The following is a 13,298-nucleotide window of genomic DNA, read 5'->3' as shown; positions in this document are numbered from 1 at the left end:
ACACATTCCGACATGGACTACAAGGTGATCAGTCTGTAGCTCTTACATTTGCTGTATGGCCCCTTGCCCTTATAGAGTCAGATCACAATACTGTCCCTCCAGGTGATTGGCAAGGTTCCAGTTCTTCACACCAGGGAAAAGATGACCAGAAGTGATTCCGCTACAAGGTCAAAAGAACATTTTAGCAGTTATAAGGAGATGCCATTAGTGCCAGATGTGTGTCTCTTTTTCAGTTTGCAAATAGCATGCTTCACTTCATCCAAAGTCAGTGCATCTGCACAAGCATCTGGGTCCGAAATCACAGTGGCTGCTAAATGATTCAGCTCTAGGCAAGCTGTGGCCAGAGGGGATGTTTCAGAGCACTGTGAAAATGTTCCACCTAGCATGAGAGGATGTCATCATCTGATTTACATGGATGGCCTTGGCTGTCATTCGGGATGCTGTTTGTAGCGACTACCTCTTGACTATTGAGGTTGCAGATCACATGGAATGCCAGCTTTAAGTCTCTCCTGGCATCTGCCATTTGGTTATAATATGCCTTGCAATTGTGAAGTGCCAGGGCATTGAGCTTTCGCTTCAGCTAATTATGATCATGCCTATTATCTTGCTGGTGGGCTGTGGCTTTCAATTTAATTGTCTGAAAAGCCTCCTCTGTAAGCCATGGTTGAAGAGATGGACATCTATAGCTGATTGGTGGAGGACGGAGGCGAACAGAGAGCAAGTGCCCTCAACATCATCTGGCAGTCAACTAGAGACAAGAATCTATTGCTGATTTCGATATAAAACCTGTTACCTAAACCTGGCATGCAGAGAAGTGCATCAATGGCTTGGTCTACACTACAAGTTTAAACTGATTTTAGCAGCGTTAAACCGATTTAACGCTGTACCCGTCCACACTATGAGGCCCTTTATATCGATATAAAGGGCTCTTTAAATTGGTTTCTGTACTCCTCCCCGACGAGAGTAGCAGCACTAAAATCGGTATTACCGTATCGGATTAGGGTTAGTGTGGCTGCAAATAGATGGTATTGGCCTTCAGGCAGTATCCCACAGTGCACCACTGTGACCACTCTGGACAGCAATCTCAGCTTGGATGTAGTGGCCAGGTAAACAGGAAAAGCCCCGTGAAATTTTGATTTTCATTTCCTGTTTGCCCAGCGTGGAGCTCTGATCAGCACGGGCGGCGATGCAGTCCCAAATCCAAAAAGAGCTCCAGCATGGACCGTACGGGAGATATTGGATCTGATCACTGTATGGGGAAACAAATCTGTTTTATCAAAGCTCCGTTACAGAAGACGAAATGCCAAAATGTTTGGAAAAAAAAATCTACAGGCTACACAGTGCTGCATGACAAGCGTAACGGGAAGCCAGAGACTCAAATGGACACTCAGGGAGGGAGGGAGGGGGTACTGAGAACTCCAGCTATCCCACTATCCACAGCAGTCTCCAAAAACTATTTGCATTCTTGGCTTAGCTCCCAATGCCTGTAGGTTCAAACACATTGTCCGGCATGGTTCAGGGAATAGCTCGTCAATTTACTCCCCCCCACACATGAAAGAAAAGGGAAAGAAATCGTTTCTTGACTTCTTTCAGTGTCACCCTATGTCTACTGAATGCTGGTGGCAGACGCGATGCTGCAGCAGTGAAGAGCAGTATCCACTTCTCTCCCCTACCCGGTGGCAGACGGTGCAGTAGGACCGCTAGCCGTCCTTGTTATCAACCCGTGAGTGCTCCTGGCTGGCTTCAGGTGAGGCTGGCCAAGGGCGCCTGGGTGAAAATAGGAATGATTCGTGGTCATTCCCAGTAGATGGTACAGAACGGCTGGTAATCGTCCTCATCATAGCAACTGGGGGCTGAGCTCCATCAGCCCCCTCCCTTTCCTGTGTAAAGAAAAGATTCTGTACTGCCTGGACTGTCATAGCAGCGGCATGCTGGGCTCCTCTCCCTCACACTGCTTAATGTCCTGCCTGGACTGTCATAGTGGCAGGAGGCTGCCTCCTCCTCATTTTATCTCACTAAAAAGTCACTGTTTCTTATTCCTGCATTCTTTATAACTTCATGACACAAATGAGGGGGACACTGCCACAGTAGCCTAGGAAGGTTGGGGGAGAAGGGAAGCAACGGGTGGGGTTGTTGCAGGAGCACCCCCCATGAATGGCATGCAGCTCATCATTTCTGCGGGATCTGGCACGGAGCAGCTGCGTTCTCTGATACACTGGTTCTCTAGTACACTTGCCCCATATTCTAGGCAGGACTGACTATTTTTAGAAACCATAAAGGAGGGATTGACTCGGAGTCACTCCCATTTTTGCCTTTGCGCCTCCGGCCAACCTCAGCCAGGGGCACCCATGATAGCAGCAGACAGTACAGAATGACAGATAACCGTCATCCCATTGCCAATTTACACTGGCAGCAGACGGTACAGAACGACTGATAACCGTCTCTGCTACCATGCAAAAGCAAATGAATGCTGCTGTGTAGCACTGGAGTATCACCTCCGTCAGCGGCATCCAGTACACATACAGTGACTGTGAAAAAAAAGCTGAACTGGCTCCATGGTTGTCATAGATTGGCGTCTGCCAGGGCAATCCAGGGAAAAAGGGCGCGAAATGATTGTCTGCCGTTGCTTTCCCGAAGGAATGACTGACGACATTCACCCAGAACCACCCGCGACAATGATTTTTGCCCCATCAGCCACTGGGCTCTCAACCCAGAATTCTAAGGGACGGGGAAGACTGTAGGAACTATGGGATAGCTACGGAATAGCTACCCACAGTGCAACGCTCTGGAAATTGATGCTAGCCTCAAATCATGGACGCACACCGCCGAATTAATGTGCTTAGTGTGGCCGCGTGCACTTGACTTTATATAATCTGTTTTATAAAACTGGTTTATGTAAAATCGGAATAATCCCGTAGTGTAGACGTACCCAATGTCAACCTTCTTCAACTGGTAGTTGAAAAATCTGGATTCTGTGTACCCATCCACAAGTCATTTAATCGCTCTGTGCCTCAGTTTCCCAATATTCAAATAGGGATGGATGTTACTTTATTTTGTAAAGCATTTCCATAATAGTGCTTTATAAAGAGCCAAGTATTATCATGTGGTTTTAATATTTCATGAAGTTTTTTAAAAAATCTTGTTTTATTTCATCCCTGTGATATCTTTCATAGCCATTGTAATTTTCATGCAATTGTACTTTTTGTTTAAGATTATTTCTGTTACACTTTTCCAATTTTATTTTCTGTGTGATCTTATTTATTTGCTCAACTTCCTCCACACGTTTGCCCACGTTGTTGCAGTTGTGCCTAAATAATCCCCTTTCTTCAATTTGGGAAGCTCTCTCCCACCTTTCAGTCTGATAGGATTTTGCTTTTCCCCCCCACGGTCCACTAGTGTTACTACCAACCTATATTTCTCTGCCTGCTCATCTCCCTTGTGAGCACTTCTACTACTCAGCCAGGCAGAATTATCTAAACATTAGTTGACTGATTCCCCTGTCAAGCCACATTAGGGAACACTTGATTGGTGATTCCAATGTGGGAATCTGGGAAGCACCCTGAAACCATGGAAAATACAGGAATTCCTATATATGCCATGACTGCTAACAGATCTGCAAATTAGAATTACTGGCAAATATATCTTTTCTTTTTGACTAAACATTGGTTTTATTTTGAATTTGTAATGAATACTAAATTAAGATGGCATTTGCTACTATTGAGTTGTCCATCACAAGGATGGAAAAATGACATTACAATGTTTAAGTAGCTCAAATTAGCACAACATTAACCTCAGTTGAGAAGTAATGTAAAAGCAAGCATGATAGCACAGGATAGGATATTAGCATTCACAGGGCAGCAATCTGAGAAAGTGAAGAGACACTTGCAGTATATTACTACTACTACTATAAAAGTAGGGTTGGCAGAATTTGATTTTTTTTATAGTTTTGACTGATAATATTTATTTTTAAGCATTTGTTTATTTTTATCTATTTAAATTTTCGCAATTGTGGGAAATTATGGGAGGTCCGACAATTATTTAATAAGTAGATTATTAGATTCAAAATGCTGAAGTTTTATAACTGTTACAAAACAAACTGTCAATATCACATGCAAAATATAAAAATAAAATATCCTTAAATCAAACCCTAATAAGTTCTCAAGCAGCATTTATATTTTTCCATCAGTGTCTGTGTATGCCCTGAACAGGGCCAGCCTTTGGGGTGGGCAGCCACGGCGGTTGCCCAAGGCAGCTTCCCAGGGCGGCCTGCCAAAGAGGGCCCCAGCCCAGCACTATACTTGCATGCTGCGGCCAAGGGTCCACAGCGCTGGTTCCTCTCCACCTGGCCCAGCCCCTAACCCTCACTTCTCTCTGCCGGCACCGGATGGAGAGGAGCCCTCAGCCGCTGCGGCTCCGCTCTGGCCCCACCTCCTGCCCCAGAGGCTCATACCATTGGGTGGGGCTCGGTGGCAGGGTTTCTGGCTGCCCTAATTTCATGCAAAAAATTAATTAAAGCCCTGGTAGTTCACATGAGAAATGTGAAAGGATGAGATAGTGTGATGGTTCCCTTTTAGTGGGAGCAGCACGTGGCTGGTGTTTTGGCCAGCTTTGGCTTTTACTAGCTGTTTTTACACACAGCCCCCCCCCCCCCCCCCAACACACACACCAGGGCTCCCTGCATCCAATCACTTTCCCTATGTGAAAGCAGCAAAGAATCCTGTGGCACCTTTTAGACTAAGACATTTTGGAGCATGAGCTTTCATGGGTGAATACCCACTTCGTCTGACGAAGTGGGTATTTACCCACAACAGCTCATGCTCCAAAACATCTGTTAGTCTATAAGGTGCCACAGGATTCTTTTCTGCTTTTACAGATCCAGACTAACACGGCTACTCCTCTGATACTTTCCCTACGTGGGCTGTGTTCTGAGGCATCAGCAGCTGCTGCTCTCGTTCCCTCTCTTTATGCAGCCCAGGCGGGGAAAGTGACCTGGATGCAGAGAGCCCTGATGTTGCTCCTCACTCTCCCTTCACACCACATCCCACTAGGGGTGTGCAGGACAGCGAAGCAACAGTCCCGAGGGGAGCAAGCAGCAATGCCAGCTGTTTCCTGCATCCAGGTCAGTTTCCCCACACAGGTGCAGGGGTTAGGAGTGAAGGGGGTTCAGGGATTAGGAGTGCAGGAAGAGGAGCAGGCCTTTGGGGTGAAGGAAGGGTGAGAAACCTGGTGAGCCCATGGGGGGCCAGAGGCACCAAAATGCAATTTTGCCCAGGGTGCCATTTTCCCTAAGGCTGACCCTGAAATCAACATTTACCAAACAAAATCTAATCCTTCCAAGCCTATATAAAAGTATCCAAGATGGAGAGTTAGCAGCCAGAATTTTGTATGTACAAAGCTCAAGGGAGAGGTCTGAATCTTACTGGGGTCTTGTTTACACTTAAAAAGCAGCTGCGCCACTGTAGCGCTTCAGTAAAGACACTATCTATGCAGACAGAAGAGCTTCTCTTGTCAGCATAGGTACTCCATCTCCCCAAGAGGCAGCAGCTAGATTGACAGGAGACTTCTCCCATTAACCTACATAGTGGGTTAGGTCAGTTTAATTAGATCGCTCCAGGGTGTGGATTTTTCACACCCCTGAGCAACATAGTTGTACTGATCTAATTTTCTAATGTAGACCAGGCCTCAGTATTAACAATGGAGGGGACAAAGCCCTGGGGGCTAAAGATGTGCATTTCACTTGTGCAATGAAATTCCAATCTGGTTTGTCCAAAATATATTAATTGTTAAAAATTTCTATTTCCCTTCTCTTGTGTGGGTTGCTCAGGAATTCTCAATTTAGCAGCATGTCAAAATAACTGACCATGGTTGTTCTAATCTAATCAGCAGCAGCACACTGCACTGAGAAATCCTGAGAGCTGTCAGAGCAGAAGGAGAGGGGATAGAGCTAGATCAGGCCCACACCACCATTAACTCCATTCCTCCCTAGACCCAGCAAACAGCACCAGTAGCTCTTCCCCAATACCCCTCTGGGGGCACCACATGGGGCAGAAGCTCCTTTGACCTCCCAGGGATGGAGAGGAGATAGAGAGAGACAGCGTACACAAGCTAGGTTAGTCTTTCACTAGCCATCCCTGAGCCTAGCACATGGCCCCAACAGTCCATGCCTCATTCTGGGATAACAGCTTTCTCCTAAATCCCGACGCTTAGGTGGTAAGAGTCTGTGCTGTGGTGCTAAAGGTTCAGGACTCACACCTGACCGATAATACATGATAGGAGGAAGTTGTTACAGTTGAACATAATATAATAGTTTTTTACCATTATCTTTTTTTAAAAACTAGGAAGTTACTTACAAAAACCTACATTAAGATTATTATTCAGGCTGTATAATCAAGCACTTGACAGGCAGACTTATGGTTGCCCGTCTTCTTCTTCTTCAGTATGGCTTGGGTAGCTAGCAATGATTACAAATTTATCGCTAGATTTGACAGCTAGCACATTGCCACAGCACTGAGCTGGTGAATGTCCTTCAGGTCCCTGGCAAAAGAATGAAGGGGACCACTCAGATATGATGTGCTCCATCATTTGTGCTGGTGACCACAGTTGCATACAGGTATTTGCCTCATTTTCCATTTAAAGAGGGTTTGTCCACATCTCTGATGAGATGTCATGATGTGATTCAATCAGCACCAGTCTTTCCAACATAAATCAAAACCTGGTGGTTCCTTGGTAGGGTCAGTGACGAGCTGTTTGCTCTAAGCCATCAAAATGCTCCATGTGGCGCTCCACTGAGCCTCAGCATCAAAGTTGAGCGTAAGGGTCTTGATGCAGTTCCAAAGAGAATTGCAGGATTTTCATCTGGTCTTAGGTGGGTTCTGCAGGTCATCATGCAACAGATCCTCATGTTTGCATTGACATGACTGAGAAAGCAAGAAGTCTCAGCAGTTGTGTATCAAGGAATTTAGTGTGATTGCTGTGGGAAAACACTGGTGCACAGCATTCGGCTGCAGAATATACCAAGGCAATTGCTGCAGTTCGTAGGGTCCATGGACTGAAGCCCCATTATGTTCTGGACAGTTTCCTGATAAGTATGACACAAGACCTGACCTTATCATAAGTGTTCTTGAGGTGTTGTCGAAAGGTCAAACTCCGGTCCAGTGTATCACTGAGGTACTTTGGGTTAACCTCATGGCTGACGTTCTTACCGTAGAACTGCATATTGAGTTTGGTATTCGACATTTTATTGTTCAGATGGAAAGTACTCACCATAGGCCTAACTCAAAAAAAACTAAATTTCCCAGGTTGGAAATAATCTGTCACTGTGCTAAGATCTTGGGTTGGAGTGCAGTTGACAGTATGGAGGCTTGTGTGCTGAACAGCTAGGGCAATGATATCTGCACCCATGGATTTCCTCGACTCTGTCGCTGGCATATCCGCAGCGTATAGATTAAAAAGTATCGGGGCCATACAGCATAGTTGCCTGTGAAACTTTAATTCTGCCCCTTCTCCATACATATTATCAAACAGTTTTTAGTTATATAATCACACAGTTACCTAATCACATATTGTTTTTTCTACAGGACCCCAGTGTCACTAATTTATTATTGCCTAGTGGGCCAGGATGATCTCACCACCACAGAAACTAAGGAAGTGGGGGGAGTGAGAAAGAAAATGGACAACGCAGCAATACTTAAAACAAAGGAGGTATCATATTTATTTTAACAGAGTTTTACATCCATTCTGCTTTCAGTTCCAAATATCTTTAAGGTCTACATGCTCCATGATTTTCAATTATAGTTACAATCTTTTATTCCTTTTGGGAACCTGAAGTTTGAGTCTTAAGAGAAGCAGGCTGTCTGTGTCTAAACTCTTCCTGGTGCAGTACCTTCCTTTCCAAGGGTCTGTCATAGATTCATAGACTCCAAGGCCCAAAGGGATCATTGTGATAATCTAGTCTGACCTCCTTTAGAACACATGCCACAGAATTTACCCAAAGTAAATCCTAGAGCATATCTTTTAGAAAAACAGCTTATATCAGTGAAGCTCTGCAATGGGGACTTGTCAAAAGTTGCAACAACTACATGACTCTGACATAAGTCCAAACTGTTACCTCTGGGAGGGGGAGAATTCCAGCCTCAGGTTGTCCAAAACTAAATCCCTAGGTTTTTCTGTGAGGAGGGCAAAAAAAACCCAAGCAGCCTCAGCCAAGCTTGTGGTATGGGGAAAAATTCCTTCTCAGCTCCGCAGTGGCAACTAGCACAGCCCACAGCAATCTAGTACAGGAAGGGAGGCTGAGTTCACTACTGGTAACCAGCAAACAGGAAGTGACTCAGAGCACATTGCTCTCATCATGGCTCCAAATCTCATGCCAAACCCTGCAAGACCTTATGGCTCCGAATCACAAGCCAAATCTCACGAGACCTCAAGCCCAGCCCAGAAGTCCTGTGGAGGCTGGAAATCTCTCAAGACCTGATCCATCTTGTTCTTTTTACCCTCACTGGGCTCAGGGCCCTCTTCTGGATGGAGGATACATGCTTGGTGTATGAGATAAAAGACAGTATTGTACTACTTCCTGAAGTGGTCAGAAATAATCAAAATTTTGCATAAACGAAGCTTTATGCTTTCTTTTGAGAATAAACATGTTGATGTTCTCTACTAGCCAACCCTTGCACATAAGGATTCAGATATGATCCTAATACTACTAAACGAAGAGGCATCTGTTTCAGGAAATACAGCTGAGCAAGATGCACATATTTGAACCCCAGCAGGGTTCGGGACCTGACAGCCTTGGGGTTAACTTCAGGCCGAATGGCTCCCAACTACACTTTCCTGAACAATATAGTTGTAATAAAATACTGGGGGAAAAACAAACTTATGGATAAGAGAGGCAGTTCTGTTAGCTCTCAGCCGCAATGGCATGCACTCTCTTGTACAGATGGAGCCAATGACAAGCACCAGCATACGAGCATTCCTGTGCCCCTACCAACAGACAAGTTTTTTAATGCAGTTCCATAGCTTGATACCACAGGTGCCAAATCCTGTAAGTGGAAATGCACAGAGGCCCTCAATATAGAGCACCTGCTTTGAGTGCAAAACAGAACAGGACACCATCTTAATGTCAGCATCACAATAACTGCCATAGTATATATAGAAATAGAATCCTGAGGACATTCCCCATGAGATTCACTCACATTAAACAACATTTAGAACTGCAGTCAGATATTTAAACATGATACTTTTCTTGAACACAGTTTAGTACAGGGTAGATTAGTCAGAGCTCATTGCTCTCTAAACAAGTTCAGTAGACTCAAACTTTCCTAATAAATGTAAGCTGAAAAGAATAATATCTAGTGCCATTATCTTACGGAGCTGGAAACCTAGTGAAATCACATGACAGACTTTTTAATTAAGAGCTTTACCTGTATAAATTACATCATGAAACTATTTGTTTCTGGCAGAGAAGAGTCTAAAGTCAAACATTTAATCGATAGCTAACGTAAATATTGTAATTATCTGAATTTCTAAAATACACAAAAATTGAAGCTCTTTCTTGAAATAGATCTAAACAAATCTAGACTCTCTTTCTAATAGTCTCTTAAGTTACCCTAACTTTTCTCAATTACTGTTTGCCATTCTGTTTACAAGGGGACAATGGCATCCATTCTCTTTCTGATGTGTGTGCTTACTTCCCATTAGTATTAACGGGTCACGTGCACATAAAGGAAGACCAGATTCCTAAGAAAAAATAAGTTTCTTAAAAGACAATTGAGCCAACTTCCTATGGCCATCTAATGTCAAGAAGCAGAGTAGTCTACTGGACTGAGCAAGGGACTGGAAGCCGGGAATTTGTGATGCATGTTCTAATCTTGGCTTTTACATTGATTTTTGTGGCCTGAAGCAAGTTCACTTAGTCTCTCTGTGCCACAATTTCCACATCTAAGCTCTAGCTACCTCAGGGAGGTGTTGTTTGCACAGACCTTTGAAGATGTAAAGCAGAATATAAGAGAAGTATTATTATGATACATTTTGCAAATGGCAAAGTCTTAAAATTTAATTTGTCCATTTAAAACAAGCAAACTTAAAGCCTTTGTGCTAGTTAATTTTTCATTAATAAACAAAAGCACAAAACTATAGAGACTTACTCAGACTGCTTAGTTGCCGTATAATAGCAGCAAGGGTACTGTTGGTTACACATTCCAGTTCACTAGTTATTCCTTCAGGAAGAGCTCCTCGGCAGAGGTGCCTAGGTTCAATGTTTCTCTTTACTAAAGGCATGGCTCACAATCTGCAATTTACAAAAAATAAAAAATAAAAAAAAAGTGTTACAGTTCAAGCAAAATAGGAAGTTACAATGTACACTGGACATTTCCCTAATATACCTTAAATAAGTGTTTCCTTTATTGCTTATTTTAGATCACCCTCAAGTGTTCTAGGCACTGCTCAGAAAACACAAGAATGACAAGCCCCTGCCCTGAAGAGTTTATAGTCTACTCGGACTTAATAGACAAATGAAGATCTAACATCCAAAAGTAATCTGCTGGGGGACAGGAGGCAGGTTACAGAAATAAGATTCCTCAGTTAAGGTTTTATTGGTTGTACAGCTGTTGATTGTGCGGCTGTTACAGGGTTTGGTATTTTGTAACTAAATATACTTGTTTTTCTAGATGATGTTGCAGAAATATGCTTTTCAGAATGATCTGAATGAGGTAACAATGCAGACTTGACAAACAGAGTTTGGAAGACCATTTCAAGGATAAAAGGCAATATGGAATGTGCAGAGACATTTATTGGAGTAAACAAAAGGGACATCAAGGCTTGTGTCCCTGTAGGGGTTGAGGATGGAGACAAGCAAACATGTGGCAAAACAGAGCAGACTGAAGGGATTGTAAAAGGGGACAAGAGCATGGTGGCTGCATACTACAGGTCCGTAAGAAAGAGAAGACAAAAAGTTTGAACTTGATGCAACATTCAATGGAGATACAGTGAAGTGACTCGAAGGTGGAGGTAAAGGTAACAAGTTAGTTTTTTTAATATATCAGTTAATAAATCTTTGTAAATTAGCAACTGAAAGGCAAGAAAGATGATTTTGAGATGGGCATTTTGGAATGAACCAAGGGAACGAAGCAAAGAAGATTAGAGAGAGGAGGAAGTTGCAGTAGTCAAGCAAGGTAACAATCAGCACGTGAACCAATGATTTTCCTGCAGAGATTGAAAGCTCAGGTATTTTCTTTTTTTAAAATGTCTGATGACAACAGCCATGCACTATTCAAGAATAAATGTTTAGCTTTGTAGGATCACAGATATATTCTAGGAGGACATATTTTTGTACAGAAATCTGGTATCTACCTTAGGAAAACTAAGTGGCAAGAGTTTATTTAGAGGCAAATATTGAAGTCTTCCTTTTTGCTGCACTGGAGCAGTAATAAAGTAATAATCTTTCACCTTTAATTTACTCCTGAGAGAATTCTACACCACTGCGCAATGCAGAATTTGTACAGAAGGGGAGATTACTTCCATGTAACTGGAGGTTCTTTGAGATGCGTGGTCCCTATCTGTATTCCACTGAGGGTTATGCACATGTGCTGTGCGCTTGGAACTTTTCAAAGTAGGAATGTCCATCGGTCCACGCGTATGCCTTTGTACTACCCCATGGTTTCTCAAGACGATAAAGGGTAGGGTGGACTGACTGCACATTCAGCTCTTTCTCTATCACAAATCTAACAAATCTGCAGCAGAGGGAAAGGATGGCGGGACCAGAATACAGATAGAGACCACACATCACAAAGAGCCTCCAGTTACATGTAAGTAACCTTCCCTTCTTCTTCGAGTGATGGTCCCTATTGTATTCCACTGAAGTTGATTAACAAGCAGTACCTAGATAAGAGAAGGATGCAAGGAAGATGACTGCACCATAGAACAGAGACCGCTACATCAAATGAGGCATCTGTCAGAGTCTTGCACCAGGGGATAGTGAAAGAAAAGTTGTGTACCAAACTCCACGTGGCCACCTTACATACATCTATAAGGGACATACTGTGGAGTGCAGCCATAATTGATGCTTGCGCTCTTGCGGAATGGGCCTGAATCCCACTTGGCGGGGACTGCCTCAACAACTGATAGAGTGTAATGCACTCTGAGACCCACTTCAAGATTCTCTGGGTGGAAATGGCCTGCCCCTGAATTCTGTCTGCTATGGCAACAAATAGCCTAGGAGACTTCTGGAATGGCCTCATCTTTAGTAGGTAAAAGGTCATAAGAACAAAAAAGCAGCCATACTGGGTCAGACCAAAGGTCCATCTAGCCTAGTAGCCTATCTTCTGACAGTGGCCAATGCCAGGTGCCCCAGAGAGAGCAGACAATTCTCAAGTGATCCATCCCATTGCCCATTCCCCCCATATGGAAGCTATTCCATACACCCTAATCACTATTGTTGCCCTTTTCTGAAACTTTTTCAATTCCAATACATCTTTTTTGAAATGAGGCAACCACATTTGCACACAGTATTCAAGACGTGGGCATACCATGGATTTATATAGAGGCAATGAGACATTTTCTGTCTTATTAGCTATCGCTTTCTTAATGATTCCTAACATTCTGTTCGGTTTTTTGACTGCCACTGCACATTGAGTGGGTGTTTTCAGAAAACTAGCCACAATGACTGTAAGATTTCTTTCTTGAGTGGTATCAGCTAATTTAGACCTCATCACTTCATATGTATATTTGGGATTATGTTTTCCAATGTGCATTCCTTTGCATTTATCAACACTGAATTTCATCTGCCATTTTGTTGCCCAGTCACCCAGTTTTGAGAGATCCTTTTGTAGCACTTCACAGTATGTCTGCGTATCTTGAATAGTTCCGTATCATCTGCAAATTTTGCTATCTCACTGTTCACTCCTTTTTCCAGATCATTTTTGAATACGTTGAATAGTACTGGTCCCAATACAGACCCCCTGGGGGACACTACTATCTATCTCTCTCCATTCTGAAAACTGACCATTTATTTCTACCCTTTGTTTCCAATCTTTTAACCAGTTACCAGTCTATGAGAGCACCTTCCTTCTTATCCCATGACAGCTTACTTTGCTTAAGAGCCTTTGGTGAGGGACCTTGTCAAAAATTTTCTGAAAATTTAAGTACATGATATCTACTGGATCCCCCTTGCCACATGCTTGTTGACCCCCTCAACCAGTAGACTAGTGAGGCATGATTTCCCTTTACAAAAAACATGTTGACTCTTCTCCAACAAATTATGTTCATCTGTATCTGACAATTTTGTTCTTTACTAAAGTTTCAACCAG

General features: G+C 43.3%; 1 protein-coding gene across 4 annotated transcripts in view; it reads right to left on the bottom strand.

Moving 5' to 3' along the window:
• The window catches only part of WASF3 (WASP family member 3), a 157,578-nt gene that overhangs the window by 33,865 nt on the left and 110,415 nt on the right, over positions 1-13,298 (bottom strand). For all 4 annotated transcript variants that reach the window (XM_030562424.1, XM_030562453.1, XM_030562444.1 and 1 more), the window contains one exon: positions 10,140-10,282. In XM_030562424.1, coding sequence (XP_030418284.1) covers positions 10,140-10,272 — 133 coding nt within the window. In that variant the 5' untranslated portion in view covers positions 10,273-10,282. The remainder of the gene's footprint in view (positions 1-10,139; positions 10,283-13,298) is intronic.

The sequence above is a fragment of the Gopherus evgoodei genome, chromosome 1 (assembly GCF_007399415.2).
Source record: "Gopherus evgoodei ecotype Sinaloan lineage chromosome 1, rGopEvg1_v1.p, whole genome shotgun sequence".
NCBI lineage: Eukaryota > Metazoa > Chordata > Testudines > Testudinidae > Gopherus > Gopherus evgoodei.
Note: the sequence above shows the minus strand (reverse complement) of the source record. Positions and strands in the feature narration are given on the sequence as shown.